At 41.7% G+C, this 18,637-nt stretch overlaps 2 protein-coding genes across 2 annotated transcripts; one reads left to right on the top strand and one right to left on the bottom strand.

Moving 5' to 3' along the window:
* The first annotated feature begins 4,625 nt into the window (after positions 1-4,625).
* Positions 4,626-8,061, top strand: nptx2b (neuronal pentraxin IIb). The gene is made up of 5 exons (XM_070927307.1): positions 4,626-5,063; positions 5,597-5,816; positions 6,168-6,412; positions 6,608-6,787; positions 7,831-8,061. Exons 1-5 carry the CDS (start codon positions 4,626-4,628, stop codon positions 8,059-8,061), a joined length of 1,314 nt encoding a protein of 437 aa, XP_070783408.1.
* A 4,451-nt stretch (positions 8,062-12,512) lies between these two features.
* Positions 12,513-16,780, bottom strand: tmem130 (transmembrane protein 130). The gene is made up of 7 exons (XM_070927495.1): positions 16,720-16,780; positions 16,473-16,644; positions 16,239-16,384; positions 15,838-15,922; positions 15,448-15,650; positions 13,079-13,185; positions 12,513-12,641 (listed from the first exon to the last, which is right to left on the bottom strand). Exons 1-7 carry the CDS (start codon positions 16,778-16,780, stop codon positions 12,513-12,515), a joined length of 903 nt encoding a protein of 300 aa, XP_070783596.1.
* Positions 16,781-18,637: the final 1,857 nt, after the last annotated feature.

Below are 18,637 nucleotides of genomic sequence, written 5' to 3'. Positions count from 1 at the left end.
TGGGTCTGTCCACTCTCCACCTTCTGACATTCTCAGAGCTCAAAGCAAAACAAGCATAATGCCAACTGTGTATGAATAAATAAAACAGCAGAGACTGCATTTCATTTTTGTGGGGATATGGCTCAAGAAACAACAAGTTTATCAGATGATTAAGAAAACCAGCTTGGAGAGCGTCTTTTTTTTTGCAGTGGTCAAATATTAGTCATATCGTCAATATTACACTGTGTTTTATTGATTTGTATTTTGTGTTTGTTCTTTTTTTGATAATGTTTAAATATTTAAGAGGATGGGTGCCAACAAAAGGCAGATCTTTCAATGGCTGTTCTGGTTTTCATTGATCCTCCAGCCTGTTGTTGTCTCTTCTTTCTTGCACTGAGTTGGCCTGTCATACAGGGCAAATCACTCGTCCTCTAAAATCAGAGTATATTACATTTCATGATGATTTGAAAGATTGGTCCCCAGTTTCATTGTCACCATATTAAGTTGCTGTCATGCACACTCCGGTGGTCCTCAAATGAAAGTGTATATATATATGGCAACAAGGCTTGAGATTATATAATGCTTGTTTTAATAGCTTTGGAAATAATGAAGTCTGGTTTGAAAGATGCTCATTATTTATCTTGGCTAATCTATCAAGCCTGTCTCCTGCCCACTTGCTGCGCTAATGGGTTTTAATTCATAATTCTCTCCTTCGCTGCCTCCTCCTTCCGTGTAGTGAACCCACTGGCAAAAGACTGCAGAATGAGATATTCCCTTTCAGTGAATGTCGTATATAATGTGAGAGGTAATTTGACATATAATGTGACATTCTCATTCTCTTTCTGTCTCTCTGTTCCCTAAGTAATAATGATCTGCTAAAAGATGTTTGTCTCGGGCTTATTGCGCTGTCCTGTTCTTTTCATTAGTGGAGGGGTTTTTTTCTGACAGGGGCTTTATCCTGAGAGGGGAGAGTGGATGACACACTGGTTCCCTGTCTTTCCAAAACCACTCATCTGTCCATTAGATTTGTGTTTTCTCAGCGCACTGCTGCAGCTGCTGATGCCCTTATGATGAAGCCGGATCACCCCTGCAATTTTTCTCATATAGAAAGAAGTGCACTTTCCTTGAGACTGAGTCTGAATCATCAACAATGCCCTGAACATCTATTCATGCATCTAGAGCTCCCATGCACATTAGCTCTTTTTCACCTACATGCACTCCTGAGGTCTGCCAAATGAGAGCGCATGTTCTCTGTGAACCTGGCAGAACCTGGCTTTGTGAATATGGTTGCTGTTGGCGAGCTTAATTACGTAATGAGTGTTGTCCCTGCTGTACTCAAAGTTGATTTCTTCATTTCCAGGAGCTGTTTTTAATCAGCTGGAGTTTACGTTGGACTGACAGGTACCTTTAGTCTTGTCACCTGTTAACCAGAAAATAGGTGTGAAGCCAGAGTAAAATATCCCGCGTTTAACCGAGGGAGGCAGAGCCTGTCACCGATGATGGTAATTGATTTGCACAGAAAAGCTACCAAAACCCAGTGTAAGCTGAAGGTGTTGATGGTCAATCAATGCTGCCATATCCTGATTCTCTCAGTTTCTTCCTTTCTTTCTTTCTTTCTTTCTTTCTTTCTTTCTTTCTTCTACCTCTACTCACCCAAAATCTCCACTGTAATGTTCTAAAAAATATACACACATTTTTCATGTATTGTGTTTTTAAAAAAATGCATTTAATCACATTTATGTACAGTTGTGCAGCAGTTGTCTTGTTGTATAATCCACATCCAAGTTATAGAATTTATAATTCATCAGTGAAATCACCCGCAGTCTTAAAGGTTTCATATTGTTTTGTTTAATTTTGCCTTTGTAATCTACCAAAACTAACAGCGGTGGATAGTAAATAAGTACATTTAGTCAGATACTGTACTTGAGGTACTTTAGTTAAAAGGGTGCTGAGTGAATAAGGGCAGAATAGTCACAATGTAGGACACTGATTGGCTGACAATCACAGCTCCTTTAATCTACACTAAGTGAGGAGAACCTACTCACTGAGTCCCTCCTGACAGTCTGCTGGTGTGATGCATTGACATTAGTCAGTGTGAAACTACCTGTAAGAAAAATAAAAAGTAACAACTTTGCATGTGATCCCTTGAATAACAGTGTTTCTATTGACATGTCTTTATTCGATCATTTATTCAAAGCAAATAACAATCCCAACTGAGTATCCTGCTGTTTAAAAGCCCATAATTGAACAACGTGTACTCAGTGAATAAAACCAAACTGCTTCTACTGTCGTCCCCTAGTGTCATAAAGAAGTCCCTGATTGACTGCGTGATTTGGAGCATGGTTGGACGCCATGCTCAAAGCACAGTGGTATGTCTTCCAGTCTGCACACCAGGCTTTATTGACCTTTCACTGCCAGGCAGGCAGCTGTTGCTAATTGTTTACCACCGCATCCTGTTTCTTCACTGCTTGGTTTATTGAAGAGACTCTCCTGCATTTAGAATGAGTTATCATGTTTTTGACGACCGGGAAAACGTGTAATTCTGGCTTTAAAACCTCTGTATCTGGGTGTAACTTTATACAAGCATATATAGTATGATTATTGCTTGCACATCTGATAATGTTCTGAATTTTATCAGAGTAAATGTCACTTCACTGATCTTACCGAATGATTGTGTTCTGTATTTATTGTGAATTTATAATCCATGAATCCTTCTCTTATGGTGCACCCGGACATGAAAACTGTCCCACTCTAATTATACATGAACTGAGGTGATCTTTTATGCATATTCTTCATTTCCAAAGTGTCTTTTTATGTTTGTTTGTTTGTTGTTTTACATTTTAAAAACCTTCAAGGCCGGGACAGTTTAGTCAGTATTCAAAACATGAAATCAGAGAGCACTGTTCAGTTTCTTAATGGTCAACACACAGGTAACACTGAATACAGTCACTATATGGCGTATATTGCTGAGAGTATGAATTATGTTCTGCTTTCTAACGAATGTGAAACCAGATCATTTAACAAAACCTAATATAATATAATATATAATATCTCATAATGTATTGTAATGGGGCTGAAAGTGGGCACTAAATTCACATTATCCATTGTTTATTGTGGTCCAAACTAACATAACATGCAGTCTTTCGTCTCTGTTTCCTTGAAGGGCCTCTTGTCTGCCCAACAGTGGTCTTTTTGTAGAGGTGGAAATTTTCTGTAGATCACCTTGGAAGTCCAACCTTGACAGATCAGAGAGAGATGGTGGTTGTTTGGAGTGACTGAGGGGGTGAGCAGAGAGTAACATCTGTCCAACATGTTGTGTACTTGGGTTGCAGTTGTTGAGGCCTCAAAATGAATTCTAACACAGTAACTCTGATAGAGTAGTGCTTTCTCCCAAGTATCAAGTAGGTGAAAAAGGTGACTGTGTATGGGGCCTAGTCATACCCACGACGTACCATTTTGCAGGGTGTGGTAGGGGACCGTGGGGTGTGACCTACCGCCCTGTGGCCTCCATTCTGATTCTGAAGTACTTTGAGAAACTGGTTCTCAAGCGCATCAAAAACAACATCCCAGCCAGCCTTGACCCTGACCAGATTGCAGATTACAGATTACAGAACCCACAGATCCGCAGAGGATGTTATCTGTCCTCCACTCAGCCCTCCCTCATCTTGAAAATACCTACATCAGAATGCTGTTGGCTGATTTCAGCTCAGCATTCAACACGATCTCCCCATGACACTGATTGGCAAACTTAGCACTCTAGGCTTGAGTACTAGGCTACACTCTTTATTGGACTTTCTCACAAACAGACCCCAGACAATTCTGATTGGCGGTCACACCTCCTCCCCTCTAGTGCTCAACACTGGAGCCCCCCAGGGCTGTGTGCTCAGCCGCCTCCTGTTCACGCTGTACACCCATGACTGCAATCCCTGACATGGGGAGAACTCTGTTGTGAAGTTTGCACATCACCATACCACTGCCTTGTATAACATATATGTATATATATATATAAGTTAGTGTATAGATTGTTTTTGTTTTTATTTTTAATTCTATTCTAATTTCAAATATAAATGACTTCAAGGAATAAATTAATTTGGGAACCAGAAAAGAAATCAGAATAAACGGTGAGAATAAATGGGGACATGAAATGACACTGAGATGCAGCAAAAATTGTTCCCACCTTTCCAGTCCGTGTCAGCTTAATTGTTGTGAGATAATTAACCCTTAACTTTCCAAATAAATACATAAATAAATAAACAAAGAAATAAATAAGCAAATGTCTGACCCAGCTGGTCTGTGACGTCAGCCTACTACAACCAATCCAGGACCTTCCACAGACACCTTTTTTGGTAATCCTCTTTCCTAACAGGAGCTGTCCGATCAGCACCACACGGTGCGCTCTGGTGTGTGCCAGGAATAGTTCCGTTGACACAAGCCGCATAACCGGGCTTACGAGTCAGCCCTGACCGGATTTTCTCACTATTTTCTTACTTTTGCTGCTTTGGCTCTCACTTTGTGCGTGCTGTTTTTTTTTTGGGTCGACCTGTTTGGGGTTGACTTTTACGCGCAGACCTGAGAGTGGATTTCGTTAGAGAGTGTGTGGCTTTTCATTTCCCCCTCGGCTCTCCTTCACGGTAGACTCCGCCGGTATGTTTTCTCTCTTCTGCGGATTGTTGTGTTTTTGTGCGCTGAGCTGTGGGCAACTAGCGAGCGGCCAGCGGGACGATGGGAAGCGGTACATCTGCCGGGCAGTGCCCCTCAGCGGCGACGCCAGCTGCCCTGTGACACTGTTACCCGAGCTGAACGCCGGCAGCCAGGAGGAGGAGCTCCGCAATACTGTCATGCAGCTGCGAGAGACAATTTTACAGCAGAAAGAAAACATTTCCAAACAGCTGGGCACCATCAACGAGCTAACCACCAAGCTGTCCCTCTGCGCCTCGGCCACCGACGATAAGAAGTACGACAAGGGTTCCTGGGGCAAAGAAAAGCAAAACACAATGGGGGATGTTCCCAGAGATCCCAATGACACCATCGACAGTCTGGGAAAAACCATGCAGGGGCTCAAGGACCGGTTGGAGAACTTGGAGGTGAGCATCAATTCCGTAAAAGCATATACCCCCCCTGTGCCAAAGCCATGCGTAAAAGCACCGTTTGATTCTCGGTAAGGATTTACTGGATTAGGACACGTTGATTCACTGCTCAGCACTAGACTAACGCCACTGAGAATCACTGGAGTACTTATCAAACACAGGTATCTGTGGCAAAGAGATTAATTGTGTACTTGGCCTCATGTGACGTGTGTTTGTTATACTTGTCTCCTAACAATGTCTTCCTCGCAGTCTTAAAATGACGATTTGCAATAAATGTCCAAATAAGCTCATCAAATAACAAGACTATAGAGAACTGAGCAAAAGCTTAAACAGCAGATCAATAATGCAAACTTACCCCCAACCCTGGAACAATATTAGCAGGCCTGTCAGTCAGTCATAGTGAAGAGTGACAGTTTCTAGAGCGGTGATGTAAAGCACATAAAGCATCACTTGCAGCCCTCAGGGGGCTCATTGTCTCTGATCATCTCTGTGCACTTCCTGCTCATGTCGTCCTGTCCATCCCTCCTCAGCAACAGCAGATGCGGGCCAACGCGTCCGGCACCTCGTTCCCCAGTGAGCTCCGCAACCTGCTGCAGCGGCGGCTCGGGGAGCTGGAGAAGCAGCTCCTGAAGAAAGTCAGCAACCTGGAGGAGGAGAAGAGCATGCTGTCCAACGCCACGGCCGCCTACAGGCTGAAGACAGAGAGCACGCTGAACGCCCTGGTGGAGAGGATCAGCGAGCTGGAGAAAGGTAACGGGGTCTGAGGATGAATGAAGAACACTGTGTGGAGAGGAAAGTGGTACATGGTGCACAGAAGGTACATCCATACAAGAGTACATAAAGCATGCAACCTACTGTCCATCTACTACACTAATGGAGAGGGGGCAGATGAAGGCACTCAGGGGAATGAAAGAGCTGAGGGGGTCTGATGAATCTGTGAAATAAGGGTGAAAGTGATGCACATTTTTTTGAGGCTGTTTTGAGTCACAAATGTCTGCATATTAAATAGGGAGCTGATGCTGTTGTTTCCTCGCTTTCATCCCCCTTACTCTTCTCCTCCTCTCTCTCTCTCTCTCTCTCTCTCTGCCTGTCCCATTAAAGGGGGAGGAGACTTCAAGTCCCCAGAGCAGTTCAAGCTGTCCCTCCCCCAGCGGACCAACTACCTGTACGGCCGCATTACCAAGAGCCTGCCAGAGATGTACGCCTTCACACTCTGCATGTGGATCAAGTCCAGCGCCAGTCCGGGCATAGGGACGCCCTTCTCTTACGGGGTACCGGGGCAAGCGAATGAGATAGTGCTGATCGAATGGGGCAATAACCCAATAGAGCTGCTCATCAATGACAAGGCAAGAAGTTTCTGGTTTCTTCTAAACCTTCAAACATTCCTCGTAAAAGGAAACCTCAAAATGTTCCCTACCCCCAACCTCACCATCATAAACTGTCTCTTGCTATAACTTGCCCAGTTTTCATCCAACAACCATACTAAACACGTGCTTTCAGGTAAGCAAACCACAACTAAGTACCTTGCATTTTAACCACAGGTCGCCCAGTTGCCTTTGGACGTGCGTGATGGAAGGTGGCACCACATCTGCATCTCCTGGACCACACGGGACGGCCAATGGGAGGCTTTCCAAGATGGAGAGAAGCTGGGAACTGGCGACAACCTGGCGGCCTGGCACCCCATCAAACCCGGGGGAGTCATCATCCTGGGGCAGGAGCAGGTGAGGAAGTCCAGAGCTCCTTGGTGTTCGATGCATGTCTGCATCTGTAGATTTAGTCATCGTCACTGTAGCTCCTTTGTCGTGACCAAAGAGAGCAGCCACTTACCTGGAATCACATCACCAATGGCTTCTCTTCCAGATAAAGTGACATTGTTTTTTTTTTGTTTTTTTTTAACACAGAACAGTCAGTGAAGAACACTAGCTATGTATCATCAACTGTCTAGTGCAGCATGTTCACACGAACACAAACAGCGCAATGTCAAATAGTTGTACTAATAAGCAGTGTTATTTATGGAGCATCTTTGCAGACTGCAGATGGAAACAAGAAAAATGCGGCCTGGAGCAGCAGTAATAAGATGGTGGCAGGTTATCATGGCAAAGCAATTAACAGTAAACCTCTCACCTGAGGTCTTCCTCTAGAGCAACAGCATACTGACAGCGAAGTGTGAAAAGCAGCATACAGCAAATACAATTTAATGTTTTAAATGTATTTTTTTTTTTTGTCTTTATTGGATAGTGACAGTGAAGAATGACACAAAAACTAAAATGGTGAACATGGTAGACATTACATCTGCTAAGTAGAAGAACTACACTGGTGACAAAGTTGTTCAGAGGATGTTATTTTTACTTGAAAGTCAAATGTACATAATACACACTGCATGCTGCATCCTACACATTGATCGTATGCGTTAATAGTGTGTGCTGTAGTGTACTGTAGTGGCCTCTTTAGTCTTCTTAATATAATTTGAAAAATGATGAAATACATTTAACTTCCATAAGCGTAATCAAAACACAGTCAGTGGCATCCCAGATATTTACATTTACACAAATGTGGCGCCATTTTAGGTGCGCCAACATGTGTAGCACTGAACAGAACAAGGAATAAAACACACATTAAACCCAAAAAGTTTAATGACTAGTCCATCCATAGTCCCACAGACTGCCCCCCCCCCCCCCCCCCCACCTCAGAGAGATAATTACCTTTAATTATATTGTTGTTGATGCTGTTTAAATTTACATCCTGCTGTTTATGGCCCCTACAGGATGTGGTGGGCGGGCGCTTTGATGCCGGACAGGCTTTCGTGGGCGAGCTGAGTCAGGTGAACATTTGGGACCGCGTTCTGAAGCCGGTCGAGGTCCAGTCTATGGCTAACTGCAATTCTTACATCCCCGGGAATGTGATCTCCTGGCTAGCGAGCACTGTTGAAGTGTTTGGGAGGGGAGCGTTCAAGCGGCCCTTGGAGATGTGTCAGGAGCGACTGCCCAATGCTTAAAACTCGTCTGTATGCCTCTCTTTAGATTAGCTGCTGTTTCCATCCATTCAGCATTTCGGCAGTTTATGGACTTAATGTTAGACATTGATATGTAACAATTTTGTTTCATCTGCTTTGCACAGAAAGACATTTCAGATTTGTGACTCACATGACGGTTGTAACGTTTTGATCAGTAGCATTGGCACACATCAAAGTTCAAATTGTTATGTGAAGGCTGAACACCATCTTCTACTGGTGGCAATCAGTGAGCTACGTACCTACATTTCTTTCTTTACCATGATTAAGGTACTTCAGTCCTTCAGTGCACCCACCACCAGGGTAAAAGGTCCCCTCAGGTATCAGTGCTCAGACATAATACACATCCCCTGTCTCCCACACACCTTTCCCTCCACACTCAAAAGCTTGGAGCTAATTAAAATCCGCTCTGGTCCGGCACGCATGTGCTGCCACTAACACAAACACACTGAGGTCCGGACCAGCTGACAGGTCGGCGGTGACATGTGAGTTGGTATTGCGTGCTGTGTGGGATTGAGTAGCAGGAAAGATTAAAGGTCTGGCTACTGTTATGTCTATTCCTTAACTGGGGAAAGGGCTTAGAGTCAGCATCAATCAAACCTCTGATCCTGACAAGTTCAGTCATTTTTAAGGGGAATATAGCTGGAAAAGTACAATTTGGCACTTTATCTGTTATGTGGTACTAGCTGGTAGTTGGATCATGTGTGCAATCGGCTCATTTCTCTGATAGAAATACTACTGTTGATTTAGTTTTCTGGCTTACGTTTGAGTTAGCGAAAACTTCACCTTGTTGGAGAAGCTATGAAGCTTTATTCTTGGCATGCATGACTGATACCAGTGATACTAGTGAATCTATCACAGTGCTTTTTTCCTTGCCTTTTTCCATTTGAACTGAACCTGTTTAAATGGCGAATCGTGTTGAAAATATATTCATAGCGTCAGTGATTTGTAATATCGTTGCAGTGGATTGTCTGAGCAAGCATTCGGCAGAAAATGTAACAGATCAGACCTGTCAAAACTCTCAAGAATGTATTTTGAATGTACTTGTTGTATATTACACCTGTATAACATTTCTATTTCTATGTGTACTTTCCCATTATTTAGCATCTCTATCCAGACAGATTGTAGTTGTTTAAATGTAATTTTAGCACATGTTTCAGGCATTTTCCATCTTGTCTTGTGGCCTTCTTGTGGAGACTTAAGTGCCATTAAATGTTTCCTGTGTGTTGAAAATGATTTACTTTGCCAATGAATGAAAATGTGGGAAATAAAGAAAATGGCAATGCTGCAAAATTGATTTACAAATGTCTGTGTTTTATCTGTCAGCCATCACATTGAAAGTTTCCTGCTGCATCAGTATATTTCCTATAATCTGTTTGACATACATTTGGCATTTAAGAGCCCTGTGTAATAAATCAGGGCCATCAGATTAGCGAACCTGTGGCAGTGTTTGTTTAAACATGTGGCAGATCCACAGCAATTTAAAATTACCTTATCTCTTGTTAGGGCCGCTGTATCTGTCAAGCTGGGGAGGTGACACAGGAGTGACAGGAGCAGTTAATTACACAGGCTGAGCCGGATCATTAGCCTCAGATGGCTTGGGTCAAGACAACACAACAGGTGTCCTGGGTGGCATTAGCAACGCTTAACAGGTGAGAGAGGTCAAAAGGTTGGGGGTGACGTCACAGACACACTCCCTCAGACAAAGCAGCTCCTTCCACGCGGGGATGAAACTACATGTTTTTTGAAGGCCACATAGGCCGTACAAGCTTTATAGAACACAGACAAATAAAATCCTGTGGTTCACCAGCCCTTTGAAATGCAAAATGAGCAAAACTGAGAAATCAGTTAAATCAAATGTGCAAAGACAGTTTTATATATGACTGTAAAATGCACCTCTTTGATATTTTAAATAATAAAAGCTAAAGAAATGGTGACACTGACCTGATATATCAAAAAATAAAACATTATACTGTATGGGTCTTTGGAGACTGTGATCTTCTGTGAAGTCATCTGATTAATTTGTATAACTCATACAGGCTGTTTTTCAGGTGGCCTTGTCTGAATGTTCATGTCTGTGTGAGGCACTTCTTTGTTCCTTTCTTCACAACATGTCATTTTCAAATGACACAGGATGCTCTGTATGTTACAACCTTTTATCTGGGCTGAAAGAAAAAAGCAAAAAAAAAGCAAAAACATAAAAGTCTCCATCCGACCATTCAGAGCAGCATTCAATCAATAACGATCATGGAAATGGAAAATAAGATGTCCAAGGCTAGTCTGTGTCTGCTCATACTTTATTAGCTTGTGTTTTATGTCTGATTTTACAAGCTGGACAAGTGGATAAAAGGTTGGTTGGTAAATAGTTGGTTGGTTAGTTGATACAAGAAACATAAAAAAGAGCTTTAATGAAAACTCTCATTGCAAGCAAATTACCTTGAACCTAAAACAGCACACAAACACAAAAAACATACACATAAAAAGCGTTTAAAGTTGTGGCTCTAGGAGTGACAATATCGGTCCACCACTTTGGTCCATAAAGAAGTCACTGTGTGTTACGTGGAAGGGGTCGCTCATAGTGACAAACCCACTGAGAATCACCACCCAACTCTACAGTTCCTCTCAGCTCCATGAAGCGTTTTAGCACCCTTCAGCTCATTGTTTTGATTTTCTGGACCACAACTTCACTGTTTTGGTTCACTCTCACCGCTCTCAAGGTGTTGTTTGCTGCGGCAGCAGAGACTGAGAAAGATAGAGAAAAATAAAAACTGACTGTCCACTACCTGCTCAGCACCAAACAGCAGACAGACAAAGTTAGCAACTCTGGCTATTTTTCTCAGGAGTTGGTGGAGACCAAAAAAGCAACAACGAGAATGAATATTGGTTTTACATTCATCAGGTGGCCAGAAACACGACTTTAAATGAATGCTAACTTAGGATTCATCCTCTGGACATCATGAATGTCTGAACCAAATTGCTTGTTCAGCTGCCCCCAAATAGAAAAAAAAGACCTAATGCTTCTTTAATTACAGGGGTTATGTTTTAGTATTTTAGTATTTTGAGTTAAAAGACAGGTTCATGAGATGCTTTTCTTCCAAAAGCAGCTGCAAACTTCAGCCACAGCAGTGTTTTAGGTCAAGGTCGATCCTCTTATGCGGTATTCATCTAAGCACCTGCATCTGCCCGCAGACAGCAGGCATTCATCAAGAGACTCGCAATTAATAATGTTGTGACATCTCTAACAGAGTACAAGCTGTCACTAAACACCATAAACGGCATAAAAATAATCTGACTGATGTCAGCGCAGTTGGAAAAGATTCAAGGTTTTTGTATTGTGTGAGGTAATCGTCTACTAATCCCTCGTTTTTAGTAACATTTTATTCAACCCTTTCTCTCTCTAATCAGCAACTTCTACCTTGTGCCAAATAAGGATTACATTTTGTATTTAGAGTGCAGTACGAATCATGACGTACATCTCTGAGTGTTTGAGAAAGCGTGTTTTGGTAAAGGGGTGGTTCTAGGGGCGGCAATACTGGTGCACCACTTTGGTCCAGGCTGAAATATTTCAAAACCTACTGAAATTTGGTTCAGACATTCATGGTGTCCAGAGGATGAATCCTAATGACCTTGGTGATCCCCTGACTTTGCACTATATTGTGGGTGAAACCGCTCCAAAGAAATCTTGGAAAACAAAAATATAAGTATTAAATCTTTGGAAAACATTTTGCCTTCTCTTTGTGTCAGACGTTTTGTATAATCTGTATCGTCTGTTTGTGTAAAATGGTAAAATATGTTTATATTCTACCTGCTAATACGGTGCATACTATGACTATTAGTATGTAGTACATGCAAGTATATTCAAGAATGTACAATTGATAGAGATCAAAACTGAGCTCACTTCAAAATTGATTATACAGTTTGTAAATTATTTGAGCACTGCGGGAAAACAGGTTCTAAAAAGGACACACATGTTTTATTCTTTTTCTGGAAAGTAGAGCAAAGAGCAAAGCAAAGCAAGGCGCACATTTATGCATCAATAAGAAGGGAAAAAAAGCATAAATAAATGAGTAGTCTGATTCATTCACAGCATGCTTAAATTAACTGCACTTGTGCTATTAATTTATTATGAGTTCATTTGAATGTCAGCCTCAGCTCTGTGACTCATTAAGTGATCCCCATTACCTAGTTTATGGAAAATACAGAAGGCCTTTGACCCTCTAGTTTACCAAACATTACAATGACTAAACCATCAATTAACACAGCTTACACTATAGTCCTAAATACATACAGGCACTGCTTATGCAACTTGATCATTCACAGATTTAGCTATATACATCTAAGCAAGAGGAGAATTGTTATTACTTCTGTAATGTTCTGCTGCCTCCATGTACATGTCGCCACAGTGTGCTGGAGCACAGACAGTTGAGAGGAGTAGGCTATTGATTCCCATACTGCAGGAGCGGCTCTTTCTCTCCTCTCTCCACATTAGAGAAGTTAAAAAGAATCGAGCTTTGACCTTCAGAGTCTTGGTTCTTCAGGAACACAGCGTTACTGGAAGCAGCAATCTGCACAAAACACAAATGTCCATGCAAGTGTCAGTCAGGTATAAAACATATATTTTATGTATGTATATTTTTAAAGTTTCTTCCAGATTAAACACAGTTCCACAAACTATGAAGAATGATCAGTCAGTCCGACAACAACTTATGTTGACATTTCTGGGAGTTTCTGTGCCACACACTATTTGTTGCTCAGGTGTGCTTTATTTCTGGGCACATACAGCCTCCTTGTGGTCATAAAATGCACTCAAGTCCAATCACTTTATGAGGGTTTGGATTCTATTCATCAGAGCTAATGAAAACAAACACATTTCATTATTCACCACTTCTTACCCCCTTGAACCTGTGGTAATAAAGACTTTCAATATTCAAATATATAAGAAAAGAAAGTTATACAAATAAGTTGTCATTGTGAGACTGCAAGAGCAAGTTCAGTTCTGCACCTGTGATCTGCTGAAATGTCGAGGGCGGCAGGCGATGACCGTGATGAAGGAGAAGGTTGCTACGAGAATGGCAGCACACGACAGGATGAAGAACAAGTGGATGTTACCTGCAGTTAACACAGAAGACAACATGTTACTTGTCAGTCCTTTTGGAATCAAAGCAAAACAACATTTTAACGTCTTATTTTGATGTAGTTCCATTTGTTTCTTAATTTGATGTACTTGTTTTTGTGAATTTAATGTTTTGAGTTAAGGAGACAATCACGTTTGAATACCCAAATTATTCATATTGGTATCAGGATGTATTAGAACACTCAACTTGTCTTACATGTAAGGCATGAAAGTGCAGAATCTGAATTAAAGTGCATCACGTTAATAACCATGTTAAAGTCTCATGTAGTATCTTTGATCTGATCCAGCTGCTGCTCCACCTATAAGCCACACAATAGAAGCTATAGGACAGATGCAGTCCCTGGATGGGAGGTGAAAGCCTATGAGTGTATTAGTTTTCTGTATGGATGTATGACTCCTGTTAAGTACGTAACCACACTGTCAATAGCACAGCAACAGAGGTCAAAGCTTTCAATACCAAGTCCAGCTGCCAACCAGCTAGTAAGAATCTGACATGAAAAGCTGGTTCTTATGAGCTTTCACTGGATCACAGCAGCAGGGAATCAATTGAACACAGCAGTCAGGTGCTGAGCAGTCCGATCCCTCTATGTCTGGATTCCTCCATTTTCACTGTCCACGGAACTAACGCAGCTAAAAGGCGCATGGTATAAGTTTTATCACATGACACAGCTCCTCTTTTAGGAGATCAAAGGATCGCTGAAATATATGGAGAGCGAAGAGAGCCTTGCAAATAAGTTGCTAATGGATTTATATTTAGTTGGAAAGTAAAAATAATAAATATATATATGACATATATGAAAAAAATTATAATTTGGGTTCATTGGATAATAACAAGATGGATTAATACAAATAACATTACAAATAAAATAACACAAACAAACAAACTTACATATACATATTGATACATATATATATATATAATTTTACTATATAGTTTTCAAAAAGGAAACAACAAAAAATAACAAAAAACAAAGATAAATAATTAATTGAATTAAATTAAGCCAATACTTTTCCTATTTAATTTTCCATTTGTATCCTCTAATCCGTCTTTTAATATTTTGAAGAATCACCAATTAATTCAGTCATTTTAAAAGCCTTTGCAACGTTCTGCAGGTCCTCCATATAAGCTGCTACTAAGTGTGAAAATAAATGATATACAGTTGTCCACACTGGGAACAACCTCCAATGTGTAGACCTTTCCCATGTAAAGTCCAATGACAGCTTGTTCTTAATCATGTTTTTATAATATTGACCGTCATGAGACTTTGGTGTGACGTATGTGTCATCACTGTCACCAGGCATTAACCTTGTATCCTGACACTGTTTACTCTCGTCAGTAAAACTGAAAGTACTGTCTGTAGATGAGGAGTTGAAGACCTCTTGACCAATGGGGAGTCCCAGGACTTTAAAGCCTCTTAATCTTAATCCTCTCAGGGTCGTTCACAACGCGATGAGTCGTTGAGGGAGTGTTAAGGTCACATGGCACGGTGACACGGATCAAGAGTGTAAATAGGTGTAAAACAAACTGATAACGGCAGTGAATGACAATGGCAGTAAATCCCTATTCTGAAGGCACCAAAGGTAAGTTGCCTTAAATGTGATGTCCCCCCCAGGCTGAGCCTTTAGGTTGTATTACAGTAGTGTTGTGAGCAGCAGACAGGTCACCTCCCCTGTTCAATAAGTGTTTCTCCAGTCTGACATTTTGGCCTCTTTCACACACCATTCAAACCATCCATCCTCTTTATACATTTGGACCCTCAAAACACTGAATAACGCTGCTGAATCCTGAACTCCTCTGTGTTATTTATGGGGAGGGAGTTTGGTACTGCCAGTGTAAGGCCTTCACAGCAAATACCCGGGCCTCCCCACCACTCAGCAGACCTGATGAAGCCTCTTGGATGAGTGGTGAAGCATCTTAAACTCTATAAAGGCAGTCTAATAAAGTGAATGAACAAGAAGAATCAACACAAACACAGGGGCTCGGCCTTGTTGTGTAACTTCATGACATTGCACTTTTGGCATTATCTAAAGACTTTCCTAAACCCACAGAAAATCACTAACATACACCATCAAAACTTGCCACCACTCAACAAGCAATGCTCTGCCTTTCAACTCCTTCTCTGCCTGTTTCTTTTCTCGCCTTCCGTAGTTTCCGTCTCTCCTTCCTTGTCTCTTTGCATCTTTTTGTTATGGAAAGTAGCCTGTCAGCCTGCAGGTATTTGTGTGGGGCCACTCACTGCTTCCCTTGACGTAGAGGCTGAAGGAGCTCTGCAGCTTGCTGATGTCATTGCGGACGCTGATGTCCAAGCAGTGGACGCCGGCAGAGGTGAAGGTGTGGTTCAGTCGCAGGGTGTTTTCATACAGCATGGTCAGCGTGCAGCCCCCCATCGCGTCCGGCACACAGTTGGGCAGGAAACGCCAGCACACCCACATGGGAGGACTAAACACACACACATGTTTTACCTGCTTTGGTCAAGCATATTAAATTTCATTTCAAATCAAAATCTTAAACATGAAACAGAAGAAAGGAGATAATTATAAATGTTCATAATTTTCAAACTTGCATTGATCAAATATGTCAAATTTAATCGTGAATGTTTGCTTCTCTCTAACAAAATGCAGCTCACCTTCCATCGACATGAAAAGCCAGACTGGAGTTCTGAGACACCTCATAATCTGAAGGCCCCTTCAGCTCGATGTTTTTAATGGCATCTACAAATTAATTTCATTAGTTATTAGTCATTTCATCACTTCCTGGGATTAGTTTAGGCACAAGTTCACAAAATACAGCATGTACTTTCAGATAAATCCATTTTGACTGCTCATTCAGTGCTGAGCATCTAATGAAAGTTACGTGAGATCATTTCACAATTCAAATGTAATCGTTTGAGAGATTTTCCAGGATTATGGAGGCCTATTTGTTTCAAGGAAATAATGTTGTATGGTTGAATATGAGACTTTGAAATGAACATATTTTGACTCAACTAAGAACAGCTAGTTGCCCATGTGTTGATGTAAAACTACAAACCGAGCACTTTGACATCCATGGAGTAGACGTCAGTGAGTAGAGGTGCATATTTGGTGACATTCACTCCAACTTTCAGGCGCAGTGTGTAGTTCCCTGATTCTGCATAATGATAGCGGACAACTGGCTCAGTCCCTTGGATCACCTCTCTGCACCAGAGAACAAAAGAAGTATGAAAGGTAAAGAAAAGTGTCCCAAACCTTCATTCATATTTCAAATATGGAAAAGTCCTCGTACCCGTTCCCTAAGTCCCACGTGTAGGTGAACTTTGCCTTGCTGAAGTTCTTTTGGGGATCGAAGAGTTCAAACATGGTCTCAGTGGGAACGTCTGAAGCCAGTTCTCCTGTGTCCCTCACGTAGGTGGCATTTCCCTCCATCTGATAGAAAACCAGCTTCCCAGCAATATTTTCTGTTTAAAAGAAAAGATAAACTTAGTTATGATGACCGCGAGAACAGAATAAATGAGAAATGCTGGATGACCTACCCAAATCTGTCAAAGGGTCTGTGGTCTCTGCCACACCCAAGGCGGCCAGGAGAAGGGGCATCACGATCCACACAACATTTTGTCTGTAAGCACACATCCCACAGTTTGAAAAGGGATCAAGAAATCTTGAAAGCGTTAAATGTAATAGATGTTAGATTTACCTGTCCATATCTGCTGGTCCTCTCACAGGAGCTGATGGGAGGACCTCAAGTAGAAATAAAGTTAATGCTGAAGGCAGAGTGATTGGACATGGGGAGGAAAGGGGGTGATGTGGCTCCCTCTGACTGGCTGTGAGATTCAGAGCATGCAGATGAGAGCTGTCGAGGCTTGAAATTGTCTCCATGCGTTTCAATCATGTGGCTCCGGAAAACAACAATCGGCTTCGGTCACATTTCTGTCAGGGATGTGGGACATCTTTCTAAGAAGTGGTTAGAGTTGCATCTGTGTTTTTCTCTGAAGACAGAAATAATACCTAAGTCAAAAATTTTAAATGGACACTGGGGGTAATTTGATAAGCCTCACTTTGCTGCTGGGAATATCCACATGGTGGCGCTAACAACTCAAGAATGACCCAAAAAGCGGGTTATTCAAAGTGAGTGGTTACTTGGACTACTCCTAAATTTCCAATTGAATTATGTTGAGATGAAGTTACCAGATTGAAATACAAGGTCACTGTCAAAAGCAGCGCTGGCAGGCTGCACAGATAAATATGCATAATAGAAATATTATTAACATTTCTTGCAGGCCTTTATTCAGATTTGATTGTAAAAGTCTCCCGCTTACATATACAGTAAAGAAAAATATATTCAAGATACATAGAGGCATTCTAAATATACATATAATGGATGCAAACTTCAAATTTGTTTGTGAATATGTGCCACTAAATGACACTATCAACTGAAATGACAAGGGTCTTGCATAATCAATTATTCTTGAGGCCTTAGGGAAGGGTCCTGTGCCGATATCCACCAATCCGATATGCCGGCTCAGTATCGCTGCTGATACTAACGGATCCACTATAAGTACAATTTCTTCATTGTCAAGATAAAATGCATTGTTTGCGGCTATCATTCAGTCATAGTGGGCTGCTGACAACGTGTTTGTGGCTGGCCTCATGCTGCCTTACATAAAAAGTGCTTCCAGTTCCACACAATGAGGTGTACAGATGTAACATTTAAAAAAAAAAAGAGAGCACTAGTATCTGATTGGTACTCTGTATTGTCATATACCCTGAGTTGAGGTATCAGAATCGGAATTTGGGGAAAAAAAGGTCCTTTGTCTGAAACTAGTAGTGACTATTAGTTGCCTTAGGGACCCCAAAGCGGGTTAACCAGCCATGTTGGCACATAATATGTTGATAATTGTTTGGCCATGCCTGTAAAATGTACACAACATGCCTATGAATGATGATACTTCACATTGAGAAGAGTTTTGCAGTTTACCCCAATCATGACATGTGATATGTCTCAGCAACCCTAACCCTCAGCAAACAGGCTGGTGATAATGCACTCATGGCTTTCCAAATTGCAGGGGTATATCGCCCCCATCAGGCCATGCACGGTAATGTTTTACAGTAAACATCTCATCTTTCAAGTAGTATAAAAATATATTTACTTTAAACGCAAGACTTGTAATTGTAATTTCAATAAAGGATCTGTAGGCTATAACTTCCCCCACTGCCGGGACTACACTACCGCACAAACGTCTGTATTACAGCGCCATCTGTAGGCCAATCACAGCATTTGATCTGAACGCCAGAACACAGTGCCAGTATGCGTCATGCCTTCTAGTTTATTTTTCATGACAGACGTGTAGATTCACACTGTCTCATAACTTTTGTATTACACCACAGGATAAATTTCAATTTGTGTAACACCTCTCGTGACGTCACGGCGCCCTCCCTCGCGCTCCTCCGCCC

Source organism: Enoplosus armatus, chromosome 20 (assembly GCF_043641665.1).
Source record: "Enoplosus armatus isolate fEnoArm2 chromosome 20, fEnoArm2.hap1, whole genome shotgun sequence".
Taxonomy (NCBI): Eukaryota; Metazoa; Chordata; class Actinopteri; order Centrarchiformes; family Enoplosidae; genus Enoplosus; species Enoplosus armatus.
Note: the sequence above shows the minus strand (reverse complement) of the source record. Positions and strands in the feature narration are given on the sequence as shown.

Bases quoted from the DNA above. Each gene is read 5' to 3' on its own strand.
- nptx2b (XM_070927307.1), top strand. From the start codon at position 4,626: ATGTTTTCTCTCTTCTGCGGATTGTTGTGTTTTTGTGCGCTGAGCTGT. The intron at 5,064-5,596 runs GTGAGCATCAAT...ATCCCTCCTCAG, and splicing joins ACCGGTTGGAGAACTTGGAG to CAACAGCAGATGCGGGCCAA. The intron at 6,788-7,830 runs GTGAGGAAGTCC...TGGCCCCTACAG, and splicing joins TCATCCTGGGGCAGGAGCAG to GATGTGGTGGGCGGGCGCTT.
- tmem130 (XM_070927495.1), bottom strand. From the start codon at position 16,780: ATGCCCCTTCTCCTGGCCGCCTTGGGTGTGGCAGAGACCACAGACCCT. The intron at 15,923-16,238 runs GTTTGTAGTTTT...ATTAATTTGTAG, and splicing joins CATGGATGTCAAAGTGCTCG to ATGCCATTAAAAACATCGAG. The intron at 15,651-15,837 runs GTGAGCTGCATT...GTGTGTGTTTAG, and splicing joins GCTTTTCATGTCGATGGAAG to TCCTCCCATGTGGGTGTGCT.